The following is a 15,570-nucleotide window of genomic DNA, read 5'->3' as shown; positions in this document are numbered from 1 at the left end:
TGCAAAGTTCTTAGAGTCTTACCCAGAAAGACTCACAGCTGTAATCGCTTCTAACAGGTATTGACTCAGGGGTAGGAATAATTATGTAATCAAGATATTAGCGTTATATATTTCATAAATATTGAATACATTTTAGAATTTTTCTTCCACTTTCACTTCATAGTATTGTGTTGATCGTTCAATTATTATTATTTTTTTACAATTAAATCCATTTTAATCCCACCTTGTAACAAAATGTGGAAAAAGCCAAGGAGTGTGAATACTTTCTGTCCACCCCTATTCTTTGACACCCTGATGAAGGCTGTTGTAGACAACACTTCTGTGTTCTTAAATTTTTATTCTTGAAATGCATAAGCCGTAAAACAATATAGGGTTTTACATTTTTCCACTATATGAGAGTGCCTTGATTACTTCTGTAAGTTTGTTTGCACAAAGGCTTTTCGGCATTGTTAGCCATCTAGCATCAACTTCTTGTTGATTCATAGCATTTCATGATCAAAGACCTCATAGATTTACTATAAAGTGATTGTGTGTGTGTAAAACAGTGATTGTGTGTGTGTGTGTGTGTGTGTGTGTGTGTGTGTAACAGTGATTGTGTGTGTGTGTGTGTTAAACAGTGATTGTGTGTGTGTGTGTGTGTGTGTAACAGTGATTGTGTGTGTGTGTGTGTAACAGTGATTGTGTGCGTGTGTGTGTGTGTGTGTGTAAAACAGTGATTGTGTGTGTGTGTGTGTGTGTGTGTAAAACAGTGATTGTGTGTGTGTGTGTGTGTGTGTGTAACAGTGATTGTGTGTGTGTGTGTGTGTGTAACAGTGATTGTGTGTGTGTGTAACAGTGATTGTGCGTGTGTGTGTGTGTCTGTGCAACAGTAATTGTGTGTGTGTGTGTGTGTGTGTGTGTAAAACAGTGATTAATTGTGTGTGTGTGTGTGTGTGTGTGTGTAACAGTGATTGTGTGTGTGTGTGTGTGTGTGTGTATAACAGTGATTGTGTGTGTGTGTGTGTCTGTGTGTGTGTGTGTCTGTGTGTGTGTGTGTGTGTGTGTGTGTAAAACAGTGATTGTGTGTGTGTGTGTGTGTGTAAAACAGTGATTGTGTGTGTGTGTGTGTGTGTGTAAAACAGTGATTGTGTGTGTGCGTGTGTGTAAAACAGTGATTGTGTGTGTGCGTGTGTGTAAAACAGTGATTGTATGTGTGCGTGTGTGTAAAACAGTGATTGTGTGTGTGGGTGTGTGTAAAACAGTGATTGTGTGTGTGGGTGTGTGTAAAACAGTGATTGTGTGTGTGTGTGTGTGTGTGTGTAAAACAGTGATTGTGTGTGTGTGTGTGTGTGTGTGTAAAACAGTGATTGTGTGTGTGTGTGTAAAACAGTGATTGTGTGTGTGTGTGTGTAAAACAGTGATTGTGTGTGTGTGTGTGTGTGTGTGTGTGTGTGTGTGTGTGTGTGTGTGTGTAAAACAGTGATTGTGTGTGCGTGTGTAAAACAGTGATTGTGTGTGTGTGTAAAACAGTGATTGTGTGTGTGGGTGTGTGTAAAACAGTGATTCTGTGTGTGGGTGTGTGTAAAACAGTGATTGTGTGTGTGCGTATGTGTAAAACAGTGATTGTGTGTGTGTGTATGTGTGTGCGTGTGTGTAAAACAGTGATTGTGTGTGTGTGTGTGTGTGTGTGTGTGTGTGTGTGTGTGTGTGTGTGTAAAACAGTGATTGCGTGTGTGTGTGTGTAAAACAGTGAGTGTGTGTGTGGGTGTGTGTAAAACAGTGATTGTGTGTGTGTGTATGTGTAAAACAGTGATTGTTTGTGTGTGTGTGTAAAACAGTGATTGTGTGTGTGTGTGTGTGTGTGTGTGTGTGTGTAAAACAGTGATTGTGTGTGTGTGTGTAAAACAGTGATTGAGTGTGTGTGTGTGTGTGTGTGTGTGTGTGTGTGTGTGTGTGTGTGTGTGTGTGTGTGTGTGTAAAACAGTGATTGTGTGTGTGTGTGTAAAACTGTGATTGTGTGTGTGTGTGTGTGTGTGTGTGTGTGTGTGTGTAAAACAGTGAATGTGTGTGTGCGTGTGTGTAAAACAGTGATTGTGTGTGTGGGTGTGTGTAAAACAGTGATTCTGTGTGTGGGTGTGTGTAAAACAGTGATTGTGTGTGTGTGTATGTGTAAAACAGTGATTGTGTGTGTGTGTATGTGTGTGTGGGTGTGTGTAAAACAGTGATTGTGTGTGTGGGTGTGTGTAAAACAGTGATTGTGTGTGTGTGTGTGTGTGTGTAAAACAGTGATTGTGTGTGTGTGTGTGTGTGTGTAAAACAGTGATTGTGTGTGTGTGTGTGTGTGTGTGTGTGTGTGTGTGTGTGTGTGTGTGTGTGTGTGTGTGTGTGTGTGTGTGTGTGTAAAACAGTGATTGTGTGTGCGTGTGTAAAACAGTGATTGTGTGTGTGTGTAAAACAGTGATTGTGTGTGTGGGTGTGTGTAAAACAGTGATTCTGTGTGTGGGTGTGTGTAAAACAGTGATTGTGTGTGTGCGTATGTGTAAAACAGTGATTGTGTGTGTGTGTATGTGTGTGCGTGTGTGTAAAACAGTGATTGTGTGTGTGTGTGTGTGTGTGTGTGTGTGTGTGTGTGTGTGTGTAAAACAGTGATTGCGTGTGTGTGTGTGTGTGTGTGTGTAAAACAGTGAGTGTGTGTGTGGGTGTGTGTAAAACAGTGATTGTGTGTGTGTGTGTATGTGTAAAACAGTGATTGTTTGTGTGTGTGTGTGTAAAACAGTGATTGTGTGTGTGTGTGTGTGTGTGTGTGTGTAAAACAGTGATTGTGTGTGTGTGTGTAAAACAGTGATTGAGTGTGTGTGTGTGTGTGTGTGTGTGTGTGTAAAACAGTGATTGTGTGTGTGTGTGTGTAAAACTGTGATTGTGTGTGTGTGTGTGTGTGTGTGTGTGTGTGTGTGTGTGTGTGTGTGTGTGTGTGTGTGTGTGTGTGTGTGTGTAAAACAGTGAATGTGTGTGTGCGTGTGTGTAAAACAGTGATTGTGTGTGTGGGTGTGTGTAAAACAGTGATTCTGTGTGTGGGTGTGTGTAAAACAGTGATTGTGTGTGTGTGTATGTGTAAAACAGTGATTGTGTGTGTGTGTATGTGTGTGCGTGTGTGTAAAACAGGGATTGTGTGTGTGTGTGTGTTTGTGTGTAACAGTGAGTGTGTGTGTGTGTAACAGTGATTGTGTGTGTGTGTGTGTGTGTAACAGTGATTGTGTGTGTGTGTATATAACAGTGTGTGTGTGTGTGTATATAACAGTGTGTGTGTGTATAACAGTGTGTGTGTGTGTGTGTGTATAACTGTGTGTGTGTGTGTGTATAACTGTGTGTGTGTGTGTGTATGTGTGTGTGTGTGTGTGAACAGTGATACTAATGTCGACTGTTACCTCACAGAACAGGGTGAGCTTGTCATCAGGTAACAACCCGTTGCCGTCATCAAGCAGGAAATCTCTTCTAATGAACTTCTTGAAGCCCCAGTCCTTCCCCTGGACAAAACGATAGGCTCTTTGGCTTTCTGCAGGGAGGAGGAAGAATCCAGAACACAGTGTCTATAAGGCTCTAACTAGGAGAATACAAGAAATAGTATATTATTTGAATGGTGATTTCCTTAAAGTAATATAGTTGTAGACTGTCTGGTTTGTTACTAACCCATAGCTTTAGTCTCTTCTCTTTTAGCGTTCAATAAGGAAAACTTGAACTTTGCTCTGACTTCACTTTTTGGACAACTAACAAGTAGTAAATACAGCGACAGATAATCTTTGCTTTCATCATCCAGTCCTTTTGGGTTGACTCTCAGACACCTGGGCAGGAAACAGAACATTTCTCCTGGTACAGCCAGATCCAGTCATAATTACCCACAAGTTTCCTGACATAAAGCATTGACGCTATAATGAATTGGTGACAGTAGTAACACAGTAGATGTTAATAAAGTTTACCATTTCATCTTGTCGTTGGGTCCAGAGGAGAAGGTGGAACTCTTTAAGACCTCCCCCATCTCCTCTCTACAGAAACTGAAGTTGTTGATGGTCCACATGTAGGAGAACTTGACTACTTTCACCTGAAACAAAAAGGCAACCATCACAACGCTTCCATCCATTTCAAAGGACAGCCTGTTGACAAAATCTAAAATAAAACATCTAATACAGAAAGAGAAAATGCCAAAATGAAATATAAAGCCAGGCAGACCTAGTGAACTAATCTACCGACAGAGGGGGGCGGACAGACAGGAGACAGGTAGGCAAACAGACAGACAGGAGACAGGCAGAGGCGGGTAGACCGACAGAGGCGGGCAGAAACAGGCACCCCTACCTGTGTGTAACACCAGCTCTCTGCCACAGGTCCAGTAGACATGTCCCCTGGTGGAGGAGGGGTAGGAACCCGTGACATGGCCAGCTTCCCCCTCAGCAGCAGCTTTAACACTTAACCTTTCCTACAGGGGAGCAGAGGAGCGGTTAAGACTAATAAACAACCTTCTCAACCAAACATCAGACTGGGCCACCAGCACTCCATTACCACATCAGACTGGGCCACCAGCATTCCATTACCACATCAGACTGGGCCACCAGCACTCCATTACCACATCAGACTGGGCCACCAGCACTCCATTACCACATCAGACTGGGCCACCAGCACTCCATTACCACATCAGACTGGGCCACCAGCACTCCATTACCACATCAGACTGGGCCACCAGCACTCCATTACCACATCAGACTGGGCCACCAGCACTCCATTACCACATCAGATGAAGTCACAAAATTCTACTGAAACCAGGTTAGAGGTTAAGGAACAAGGGCTAGAGGGGGGATGAGAGAGATGGCACTGGGATGTTACAGAGTTCTATTTAACAACAAGTGATAGCCTAGCCACCAACAACAGGGAAACATTTTAATATTGATCTATTTTTGACTGTTAGTACAAGGCAGTCCAGATTAGGGCCGTGGCAGTCAGAGCATTTTGTCAGCTAGTGAAGCAAATAACTGTAATTGACCATTAATTAACACATGCACATCTCTGGCTTCCACGCACACAAGCCGCTGATGCAAAACTTTGGAATATCTACATTATAAAAAGTATATTTAATATAACCTACACCTTCACAAAGGTCTAAAGAAACATGATAAAGAAAATTTAGTCTTTCAGAACAGAATGATAATTCTGAGTCTTCCTTATGTTAGGTCCTGATATTGTTGCTTCCAGCCTATAGACAGAGACTAAAACAGGAAGCTCCCGTGCTCAGGTCTGTTCAACACTGGTCCGACCAATCTGATTCCACGCTTCAAGATAGCGTCGATCACGTGGACTGGGATATTTTTTTATTTTTTTTATTTCACCTTTATTTAACCAGGTAGGCTAGTTGAGAACAAGTTCTCATTTGCAACTGCGACCTGGCCAAGATAAAGCATAGCAGTGTGAGCAGACAACAAAGAGTTACACATGGAGTAAACAATTAACAAGTCAATAACACAGTAGAAACCAAAGGGGGAGTCTATATACAATGTGTGCAAAAGGCATGAGGAGGTAGGCAAATAATTACAATTTTGCAGATTAACACTGGAGTGAATGAATCAGATGGTCATGTACAGGTAGAGATATTGGTGTGCAAAAGAGCAGAAAAGTAAATAAATAAAAACAGTATGGGGATGAGGTAGGTGAAAAAGGGTGGGCTATTTACCAATAGACTATGTACAGCTGCAGCGATCGGTTAGCTGCTCAGATAGCTGATGTTTGAAGTTGGTGAGGGAGATAAAAGTCTCCAACTTCAGCGATTTTTGCAATTCGTTCCAGTCACAGGCAGCAGAGTACTGGAACGAAAGGCAGCCAAATGAGGTGTTGGCTTTAGGGATGATCAGTGAGATACACCTGCTGGAGCGCGTGCTACGGATGGGTGTTGCCATCGTGACCAGTGAGCTGAGATAAGGCGGAGCTTTACCTAGCATGGACTTGTAGATGACCTGTAGCCAGTGGGTCTGGCGACGAATATGTAGCGAGGGCCAGCCGACTAGAGCATACAAGTCGCAGTGGTGGGTGGTATAAGGTGCTTTAGTGACGAAACGGATGGCACTGTGATAGACTGCATCCAGTTTGCTGAGTAGAGTGTTGGAAGCCATTTTGTAGATGACATCGCCGAAGTCGAGGATCGGTAGGATAGTCAGTTTTACTAGGGTAAGCTTGGCGGCGTGAGCGAAGGAGGCTTTGTTGCGGAATAGAAAGCCGACTCTAGATTTGATTTTCGATTGGAGATGTTTGATATGAGTCTGGAAGGAGAGTTTGCAGTCTAGCCAGACACCTAGGTACTTATAGACGTCCACATATTCTAGGTCGGAACCATCTAGGGTGGTGATGCTAGTCGGGCATGCGGGTGCAGGCAGCGACCGGTTGAAAAGCATGCATTTGGTTTTACTAGCGTTTAAGAGCAGTTGGAGGCCACGGAAGGAGTGTTGTATGGCATTGAAGCTTGTTTGGAGGTTAGATAGCACAGTGTCCAAAGACGGGCCGAAGGTATATAGAATGGTGTCGTCTGCGTAGAGGTGGATCAGGGAATCGCCCGCAGCAAGAGCAACATCATTGATATACACAGAGAAAAGAGTCGGCCCGAGAATTGAACCCTGTGGCACCCCCATAGAGACTGCCAGAGGACCAGACAGCATGCCCTCCGATTTGACGCACTGAACTCTGTCTGCAAAGTAATTGGTGAACCAGGCAAGGCAGTCATCCGAAAAACCGAGGCTCCTGAGTCTGCCGATAAGAATATGGTGATTGACAGAGTCGAAAGCCTTGGCAAGGTCGATGAAGACGGCTGCACAGTACTGTCTTTTATCGATGGCGGTTATGATATCGTTGAGTACCTTGAGTGTGGCTGAGGTGCACCCATGACCGGCTCGGAAACCAGATTGCACAGCGGAGAAGGTGCGGTGGGATTCGAGATGGTCAGTGACCTGTTTGTTGACTTGGCTTTCGAAGACCTTAGATAGGCAGGGCAGGATGGATATAGGTCTGTAACAGTTTGGGTCCAGGGTGTCTCCCCCTTTGAAGAGGGGGATGACTGCGGCAGCTTTCCAATCCTTGGGGATCTCAGACGATATGAAAGAGAGGTTGAACAGGCTGGTAATAGGGGTTGCGACAATGGTGGCAGATAGTTTCAGAAATAGAGGGTCCAGATTGTCAAGCCCAGCTGATTTGTACGGGTCCAGGTTTTGCAGCTCTTTCAGAACATCTGCTATCTGGATTTGGTTAAAGGAGAACCTGGAGAGGCTTGGGCGAGGAGCTGCGGGGGGGGCGGAGCTGTTGGCCGAGGTTGAAGTAGCCAGGCGGAAGGCATGGCCAGCCGTTGAGAAATGCTTATTGAAGTTTTCGATAATCATGGATTTATCAGTGGTGACCGTGTTACCTAGCCTCAGTGCAGTGGGCAGCTGGGAGGAGGTGCTCTTGTTCTCCATGGACTTCACGGTGTCCCAGAACTTTTTGGAGTTGGAGCTACAGGATGCAAACTTCTGCCTGAAGAAGCTGGCCTTAGCTTTCCTGACTGACTGCGTGTATTGGTTCCGGACTTCCCTGAACAGTTGCATATCACTGGGACTATTCGATGCTATTGCAGTCCGCCACAGGATGTTTTTGTGCTGGTCGAGGGCAGTCAGGTCTGGGGTGAACCAAGGGCTGTATCTGTTCTTAGTTCTGCATTTTTTGAACGGAGCATGCTTATCTAAAATGGTGAGGAAGTTACTTTTGAAGAATGACCAGGCATCCTCAACTGACGGGATGAGGTCAATGTCCTTCCAGGATACCCGGGCCAGGTCGATTAGAAAGGCCTGCTCACAGAAGTGTTTTAGGGAGCGTTTGACAGTGATGAGGGGTGGTCGTTTGACTGCGGCTCCGTAGCGGATACAGGCAATGAGGCAGTGATCGCTGAGATCCTGGTTGAAGACAGCGGAGGTGTATTTGGAGGGCCAGTTGGTCAGGATGACGTCTATGAGGATGCCCTTGTTTACAGAGTTAGGGTTGTACCTGGTGGGTTCCTTGATGATTTGTGTGAGATTGAGGGCATCTAGCTTAGATTGTAGGACTGGCGAGGTGTTAAGCATATCCCAGTTTAGGTCACCTAACAGAACAAACTCTGAAGCTAGATGGGGGGCGATCAATTCACAAATGGTGTCCAGGGCACAGCTGGGAGCTGAGGGGGGTCGGTAGCAGGCGGCAACCGTGAGAGACTTATTTCTGGAGAGAGTAATTTTCAAAATTAGTAGTTCGAACTGTTTGGGTATGGACCTGGAAAGTATGACATTACTTTGCAGGCTCTCTCTGCAGTAAACTGCAACTCCGCCCCCTTTGGCAGTTCTATCTTGACGGAAGATGTTATAGTTGGGTATGGAAATCTCTGAATTTTTGGTGGCCTTCCTGAGCCAGGATTCAGACACAGCAAGGACATCAGGGTTAGCAGAGTGTGCTAAAGCAGTGAGTAAGACAAACTTAGGGAGGAGGCTTCTGATGTTGACATGCATGAAACCAAGGCTTTTTCGATCACAGAAGTCAACAAATGAAGGTGCCTGGGGACATGCAGGGCCTGGGTTTACCTCCACATCACCCGCGGAACAGAGAAGGAGTAGTATGAGGGTGCGGCTAAAGGCTATCAAAACTGGTCGCCTAGAGCGTTGGGGACAGAGAATAAGAGGAGCAGGTTTCTGGGCATGGTAGAATATATTCAGGGCATAATGCGCAGACAGGGGTATGGTGGGGTGCGGGTACAGCGGAGGTAAGCCCAGGCACTGGGTGATGATGAGGGAGGTTGTATCTCTGGACATGCTGGTAGTAATGGGTGAGGTCACCGCATGTGTGGGAGGTGGGACAAAGGAGTTATCAGGGGCGTGAAGAGTGGAACTAGGGGCTCCATTGTGAACTAAAACAATGATAACTAACCTGAACAACAGTATACAAGGCATATTGACATTTGAGAGAGACATACAGCGAGGCATACAGTAATCACAGGTGTTGAATTGGGAAAGCTAGCTAAAACAGTAGGTGAGACAACAGCTAATCAGCTAGCACAACAACAGCAGGTAAAATGGCGTAGACTAGGCAACGGGGCCAACAGATAAAACAAACAAGCAGAATGGAGTACCGTGATTAATGGACAGTCCAGCGTGCATCAGCTATGTAGCCAAGAGATCAGTGTCCAGGGGGCAGCGGTGGATGGGGCAGGGAAGCTGGCCTGGCGAGTGTTATCCAGGTAAAAAAAAAACTAACAATGACTAAATAGCTTGTAGCTAGTTAGCTGGTTAGCTTCTGGAGGTTCTTGAGTGTGTTCTAAAAATAAATAAATAAATAATAGCGATTCCGTATCACATTGGGTGAGGCAGGTTTCCGGAAGGTATAAACAAATTAAAAGTCAAAAGAGATATAAAGTAAATATGGGTCCGGTGAGCGTTTGAGACGCGGCGATTCAGGCGGTTAGCAGGCCTGTGCTAACAAGCTAACAGTTTGTAGGCCCGGGCTAGACAAGGTAGCAGTTAGCGGGCCGGAGCTGGACAAGCTAGCAGTTAGCAGGCTGAATTAGCAAGCAGGGAGATAGCGAGGGCTAGAGAGTTAGCCTTTGGGGGACGTCGCGATGGGGTGAGTCTGTTTATTCCTCTTCATGCGATGACATCGGTAGACCGGTCGTGGGCCCGGGTATTGTAGCTCAGGAGTATGCTACGGTGGTAGCGCAGGTGCTACGGCCGGGCTAGCTTCAAGCTAAGTGGGTGGAAACGCTAGCCAGGAGTAATCCGAGGTTGCGGTTTAGCTAGATAGCTAGTTGCTGAAAAATCCAGCTGAAAGATGTTCCGTTTGCGGTGGGAATCCGGGGATGAAAAATAAATAGGTCCGTTGTGCTCTGGTTAAAGTCGCGTTGTACGAACAGGCGAGAGCTTTCCGAACTACAGGTTAGCTGATGACCGGTTAGCTGGAGACCGCTAGCATACCCGCTGGTTAGCTGGCTAGCTTCAGTTGAGGGGTCCCGAAGTAAATATAAATACTTTAGGAAAAATAGCTACATTGGGTGAGTCGGGTTGCAGGAGAGTATTTGGAAGCTTAGGGTTTAGCAAGATGTTTTCAAAGACATATGTGGAGAAAATATGTAAAAAACGAAAAATAAACGATATATACAGGGACACGACAGGACAGGACGACCTACTGCTACGCCATCTTGGACCTTCCAAGAAGGTCCAAGATTGGTCCGCATTGCGTCAAAAAACAACATTGACGAATACGCTGATTCGGTGAGCGAGTTTATTAGCAAGTGCATCGGTGATGTCGTACCCACAGCAACGATTAAAACATTCCCCAACCAGACTACTTCCGGCGCCGACAGAGATGGCCGCCTCGCTTCGCGTTCCTAGGAAACTATGCAGTTTTTTGTTTTTTTACGTGTTATTTCTTACACTAGTACCCCAGGTCATCTTAGGTTTCATCACATACAGCCGAGAAGAACTACTGAATATAAGATCAGCGTCAACTCACCACCAGTACGACCAAGAATATGTTTTTCGCGATGCGGATCCTGTGTTCTGCCTTACAACCAGCGCCACGGGATGGTTCCCATGCAGCGACCCAAAAAAACGACTCAGAAAAAGAGGGAAACGAAGCGGTCTTCTGGTCAGACTCCGGAGACGGGCACATCGTGCACCCCTCCCTAGCATTCTTCTTGCCAATGTCCAGTCTCTTGACAACAAGGTTGATGAAATCCGAGCAAGGGTAGCATTCCAGAGGGACATCAGAGACTGTAACGTTCTCTGTTTCACGGAAACGTGGCTCACTGGAGAGAGCGGGTTTCTCCACGCATCGCGCGGACAGAAACGAACATCTTTCTGGTAAGAAGAGGGGCGGGGGCGTATGCCTTATGGCCAACGTGACATGGTGTGATGAAAGAAACATACAGGAACTCAAATCCTTCTGTTCACCTGATTTAGAATTCCTCACAATCAAATGTAGACCGCATTATCTACCAAGAGAATTCTCTTCGATTATAATCACAGCCGTATATATCCCCCCCCCAAGCAGACACATCAATGGCTCTGAACGAACTTTATTTAACTCTCTGCAAACTGGAAACGATTTATCCGGAGGCTGCATTCATTGTAGCTGGGGATTTTAACAAGGCTAATCTGAAAACAAGACTCCCTAAATTTTATCAGCATATCGATTGCGCAACCAGGGGTGGAAAGACCCTGGATCATTGTTACTCTAACTTCCGCGACGCATATAAGGCCCTGCCCCGCCCCCCTTTCGGAAAAGCTGACCACGACTCCATTTTGTTGATCCCTGCCTACAGACAGAAACTAAAACAAGAAGCTCCCACGCTGAGGTCTGTCCAACGCTGGTCCGACCAAGCTGACTCCACACTCCAAGACTGCTTCCATCACGTGGACTGGGAGATGTTTCGTATTGCGTCAGCCAACAACATTGACGAATACGCTGATTCGGTGTGCGAGTTCATTAGAACGTGCGTTGAAGATGTCGTTTCCATAGCAACGATTAAAACATTCCCCAACCAGAAACCGTGGATTGATGGCAGCATTCGTGTGGAACTGAAGGCGCGAACCACTGCTTTTAATCAGGGCAAGGTGTCTGGTAACATGACTGAATACAAACAGCGCAGCTATTCCCTCCGCAAGGCTATCAAACAAGCTAAGCGCCAGTACAGAGACAAAGTAGAATCTCAATTCAACGGCTCAGACACAAGAGGCATGTGGCAGGGTCTACAGTCAATCACGGACTACAGGAAGAAACCCAGCCCAGTCACGGACCAGGATGTCTTGCTCCCAGGCAGACTAAACAACTTTTTTGCCCGCTTTGAGGACAATACAGTGCCACTGACACGGCCTGCAACGAAAACATGCGGTCTCTCCTTCACTGCAGCCGAAGTGAGTAAGACATTTAAACGTGTTAACCCTCGCAAGGCTGCAGGCCCAGACGGCATCCCCAGCCGCGCCCTCAGAGCATGCGCAGACCAGCTGGCCGGTGTGTTTACGGACATATTCAACCAATCCCTATACCAGTCTGCTGTTCCCACATGCTTCAAGAGGGCCACCATTGTTCCTGTTCCCAAGAAAGCTAAGGTAACTGAGCTAAACGACTACCGCCCCGTAGCACTCACATCCGTCATCATGAAGTGCTTTGAGAGACTAGTCAAGGACCATATCACCTCCACCCTACCTGACACCCTTGACCCACTCCAATTTGCTTACCGCCCAAATAGGTCCACAGACGATGCAATCTCAACGACACTGCACACTGCCCTAACCCATCTGGACAAGAGGAATACCTATGTGAGAATGCTGTTCATCGACTGCAGCTCAGCATTTAACACCCTAGTACCCTCCAAACTCGTCATCAAGCTCGAGACCCTGGCTCTCGACCCCACCCTGTGCAACTGGGTCCTGGACTTCCTGATGAGTGGCCCCCAGGTGGTGAGGGTAGGTAACAACATCTCCACCCCGCTGATCCTCAACACTGGGGCCCCACAAGGGTGCATTCTGAGCCCTCTCTTGTACTCCCTGTTCACCCACGACTGCGTGGCCATGCACGCCTCCAACTCAATCATCAAGTTTGCAGACGACACTACAGTTTTAGGCTTGATTACCAACAACGACGAGACGGCCTACAGGGAGGAAGTGAGGGCCCTCGGAGTGTGGTGTCAGGAAAATAACTTCACACTCAACGTCAACAAAACAAAGGAGATGATCGTGGATTTCAGGAAACAGCAGAGGGAGCACCCCCTTATCCACATCGACGGGACAGTAGTGGAGAGGGTACACATCACAGACAAACTGAATTGGTCCACCCACACAGACAGCATGGTGAAGGCGCAGCAGCACCTCTTCAACCTCAGGAGGCTGAAGAAATGTGGCTTGTCGCCAAAAGCACACAAACTTTTACAGATGCACAATCGAGAGCATCCTGTCGGGCTGTATCACCGCCTGGTACTACAACAGCTCCGCCCACAACCATAAGGCTCTCCAGAGGGTAGTGAGGTATGCACAACGCATCACCGGGGGGCAAACTACCTGCCATCCAGGACACCTACACCACCCGATGTCACAGGAAGGCCATAAACATCATCAAGGACAACAACCACCCGAGCCACTGCCTGTTCACCCCGCTATCATCCAGCAGCATACCACTGCAGGCTTGCTTCTGAAGCTAAGTAGGGTTGGTCCTGGTCAGTTCCTGGATGGGAGACAGATGCTGCTGGAAGTGGTGTTGGAGGGCCCGTAGGAGGAACTCTTCCCTCTGGTCTAAAATATCCCAATGCCCCAGGGCAGTGATTGGGGAAACTGCCCTGTGTAGGGTGCTGTCTTTCGGATGGGACATTAAACGGGTGTCCTGACTCTGAGGTCATTAAAAAGATCCCATGGTACTTATCGTAAGAGTAGGGGTGTTAACCCCGGTGTCCTGGCTAAATTCGCAATCTGGCCCTCAAACCATCACGGTCACCTAATTATCCCCAATTTAAAATTGGCTCATTCATCCCCCTCCTCTCCCCTGTAACTATTCCCCAGGTCATTGCTGCAAATGAGAACGTGTTCTCAGTCAACTTACCTGGTAAAATAACGGATAAATCAAAATAATCCAGAAGGCGAGGTCAGTACAGGTAAAGCAGGGACCGAGAGACTGAAAAACAGCTTCTACCTCAAGGCCATCAGACTGTTAATCACTAACATTGAGTGGCTGCTGCCAACATACCGACTCAACTCCAGCCACATTAATAATGGAGAAATTGTGGTGAAAAATGTATCACTAGCCACTGAACAATGCCACTTAACCTCTAGCGTCGAGCAATCCCGTATCCGGGAGCGTAATTATAGCCTCAAGCTCATTACCATAACGCAACGTTAACTATTCATGAAAATCGCAAATGAAATGAAATAAATATATTGGCTCACAAGCTCAGCCTTTTGTTAACAACACTCAGATTTTCAAAATATGCTTTACAACCATAGCTACACAAGCATTTGTGTAAGAGTATTGATAGCTAGCATAGCATTAAGCCTAGCATTCAGCTGGCAACATTTTCACAAAAACAAGAAAAGTATTCAAATAAAATCATTTACCTTTGAAGAACTTCGGATGTTTTCAATGAGGAGACTGTTAGATAGCAAATGTTCAGTTTCTCCAAAAAGATTATTTGTGTAGGAGAAATCGCTCCGTTTTGTTCATCACATTTGGCAAAAAAAAAAAAACGAAAATTCAGTCATTACAACAAACTTTTTTCTAAATAAACTCCATAATAATCGACAAAAACATAGCAAACGTTGTTTAGAATCAATCTTCAAGGTGTCTTTCACATATCTATTCGATGATAAATCATTCGTGGCAGTTTGGTTTCTCCTCTGAACCAAATGGAAATCTCCAGCTGCGTGCAATTTACGCAATAATTTCGACGGAGGACACCAAGCGGGCACCTGGTAAATGTAGTCTCTTATGGTCAATCTTCCAATGATATGCCTACAAATACGTCACAATGCTGCAGACATCTTGGGGAAACGACAAAATATCTTGTTTAAAACGGGAATGTTTTTTTATCCAGAAATTAAAAAGAGCGCCCCCTATATTGAAGTTAATATAATGTTTACATACATTACTCATCTCATATGTATATACTGTACTCGATAACATCTACTGCATCTTGCAGTTCTGTACCATCACTCATTCATATATGTTTACATACATATTCTTCATCCCTTTACACTTGTGTGTATAAGGTAGTAGTTGTGAAATTGTTAGGTTAGATTACTCGGGTTATTACTACATTGTCGGAACTAGAAGCACAAGCATTTCGCTACTCGTTAACCATGTGACCATTAACATCTGCTAAACATGTGACCATTAAGAAACATTTTATTTTATGTAGAAAATATTAACACTAAAATATTACCGAGCCTATATACAGGGGGTACCGGTAACGAGTTAATGTGCAGGGTACAAATTAGTCGAGGTAATACAGTACAATCATGGAGTAACCAAAAAGTGTTACATATAAATATATTTCATATTTTAGATTCTTCAAAGTTGCAACCCTTTGGCAGCGTTGCACACACTTGGCATTCTCTCAACCAGCTTCACCTGGAATGCTTTTCCAACAGTCTTGAAGGAGTTCCCACATATGCTTTTCCTTCACTCACAAAAATCTCACATTTGGACTCAGACCAAAGGACAGATTTCCACCGGTCTAATGCCCATTGCGCGTGTTTCCTGGCCCAAGCAAGTCTATCCTTCTTATTGGTGTCCTTTAGTAGTGGTTTCTTTGCAGCAAATCGACCATGAAGCCCTGATTCACGCGGTCTCCTCTGAACAGTTGATGTTGAGATGTGTCTGTTACTTGAACTCTGAAGCATTTATTTGTGCTGCAATTTCTGAGGCTGGTAACTAATGAGCTTAACCTCTGCAGGAGAGGTAAATCTGGGTCGGTCCTCATGGGAGCCAGTTTCATCATAGCACTTGATAGTTTTTGCAATTGAAAAAACATTAAAAGTTCTTGAAATTTTCCAGATTGACTGATTCATGTCTTAAAGTAATGGA

General features: G+C 45.5%; 1 protein-coding gene across 3 annotated transcripts in view; it reads right to left on the bottom strand.

Annotated features, from left to right (window-relative positions):
- The window catches only part of LOC109885594 (speckle-type POZ protein-like A), a 90,692-nt gene that overhangs the window by 63,308 nt on the left and 11,814 nt on the right, over positions 1-15,570 (bottom strand). For all 3 annotated transcript variants that reach the window (XM_031801871.1, XM_031801875.1, XM_031801868.1), the window contains 4 exons: positions 4,327-4,447; positions 3,954-4,075; positions 3,667-3,818; positions 3,405-3,532 (listed from right to left, as the gene is read on the bottom strand). In XM_031801871.1, coding sequence (XP_031657731.1) covers positions 3,405-3,532; positions 3,667-3,818; positions 3,954-4,075; positions 4,327-4,404 — 480 coding nt within the window. In that variant the 5' untranslated portion in view covers positions 4,405-4,447. The remainder of the gene's footprint in view (positions 1-3,404; positions 3,533-3,666; positions 3,819-3,953; positions 4,076-4,326; positions 4,448-15,570) is intronic.

The sequence above is a fragment of the Oncorhynchus kisutch genome, linkage group LG2 (genome assembly GCF_002021735.2).
Source record: "Oncorhynchus kisutch isolate 150728-3 linkage group LG2, Okis_V2, whole genome shotgun sequence".
NCBI classification, from domain to species: Eukaryota; Metazoa; Chordata; class Actinopteri; order Salmoniformes; family Salmonidae; genus Oncorhynchus; species Oncorhynchus kisutch.
This window is presented reverse-complemented; position numbering and strand designations above follow the sequence as displayed.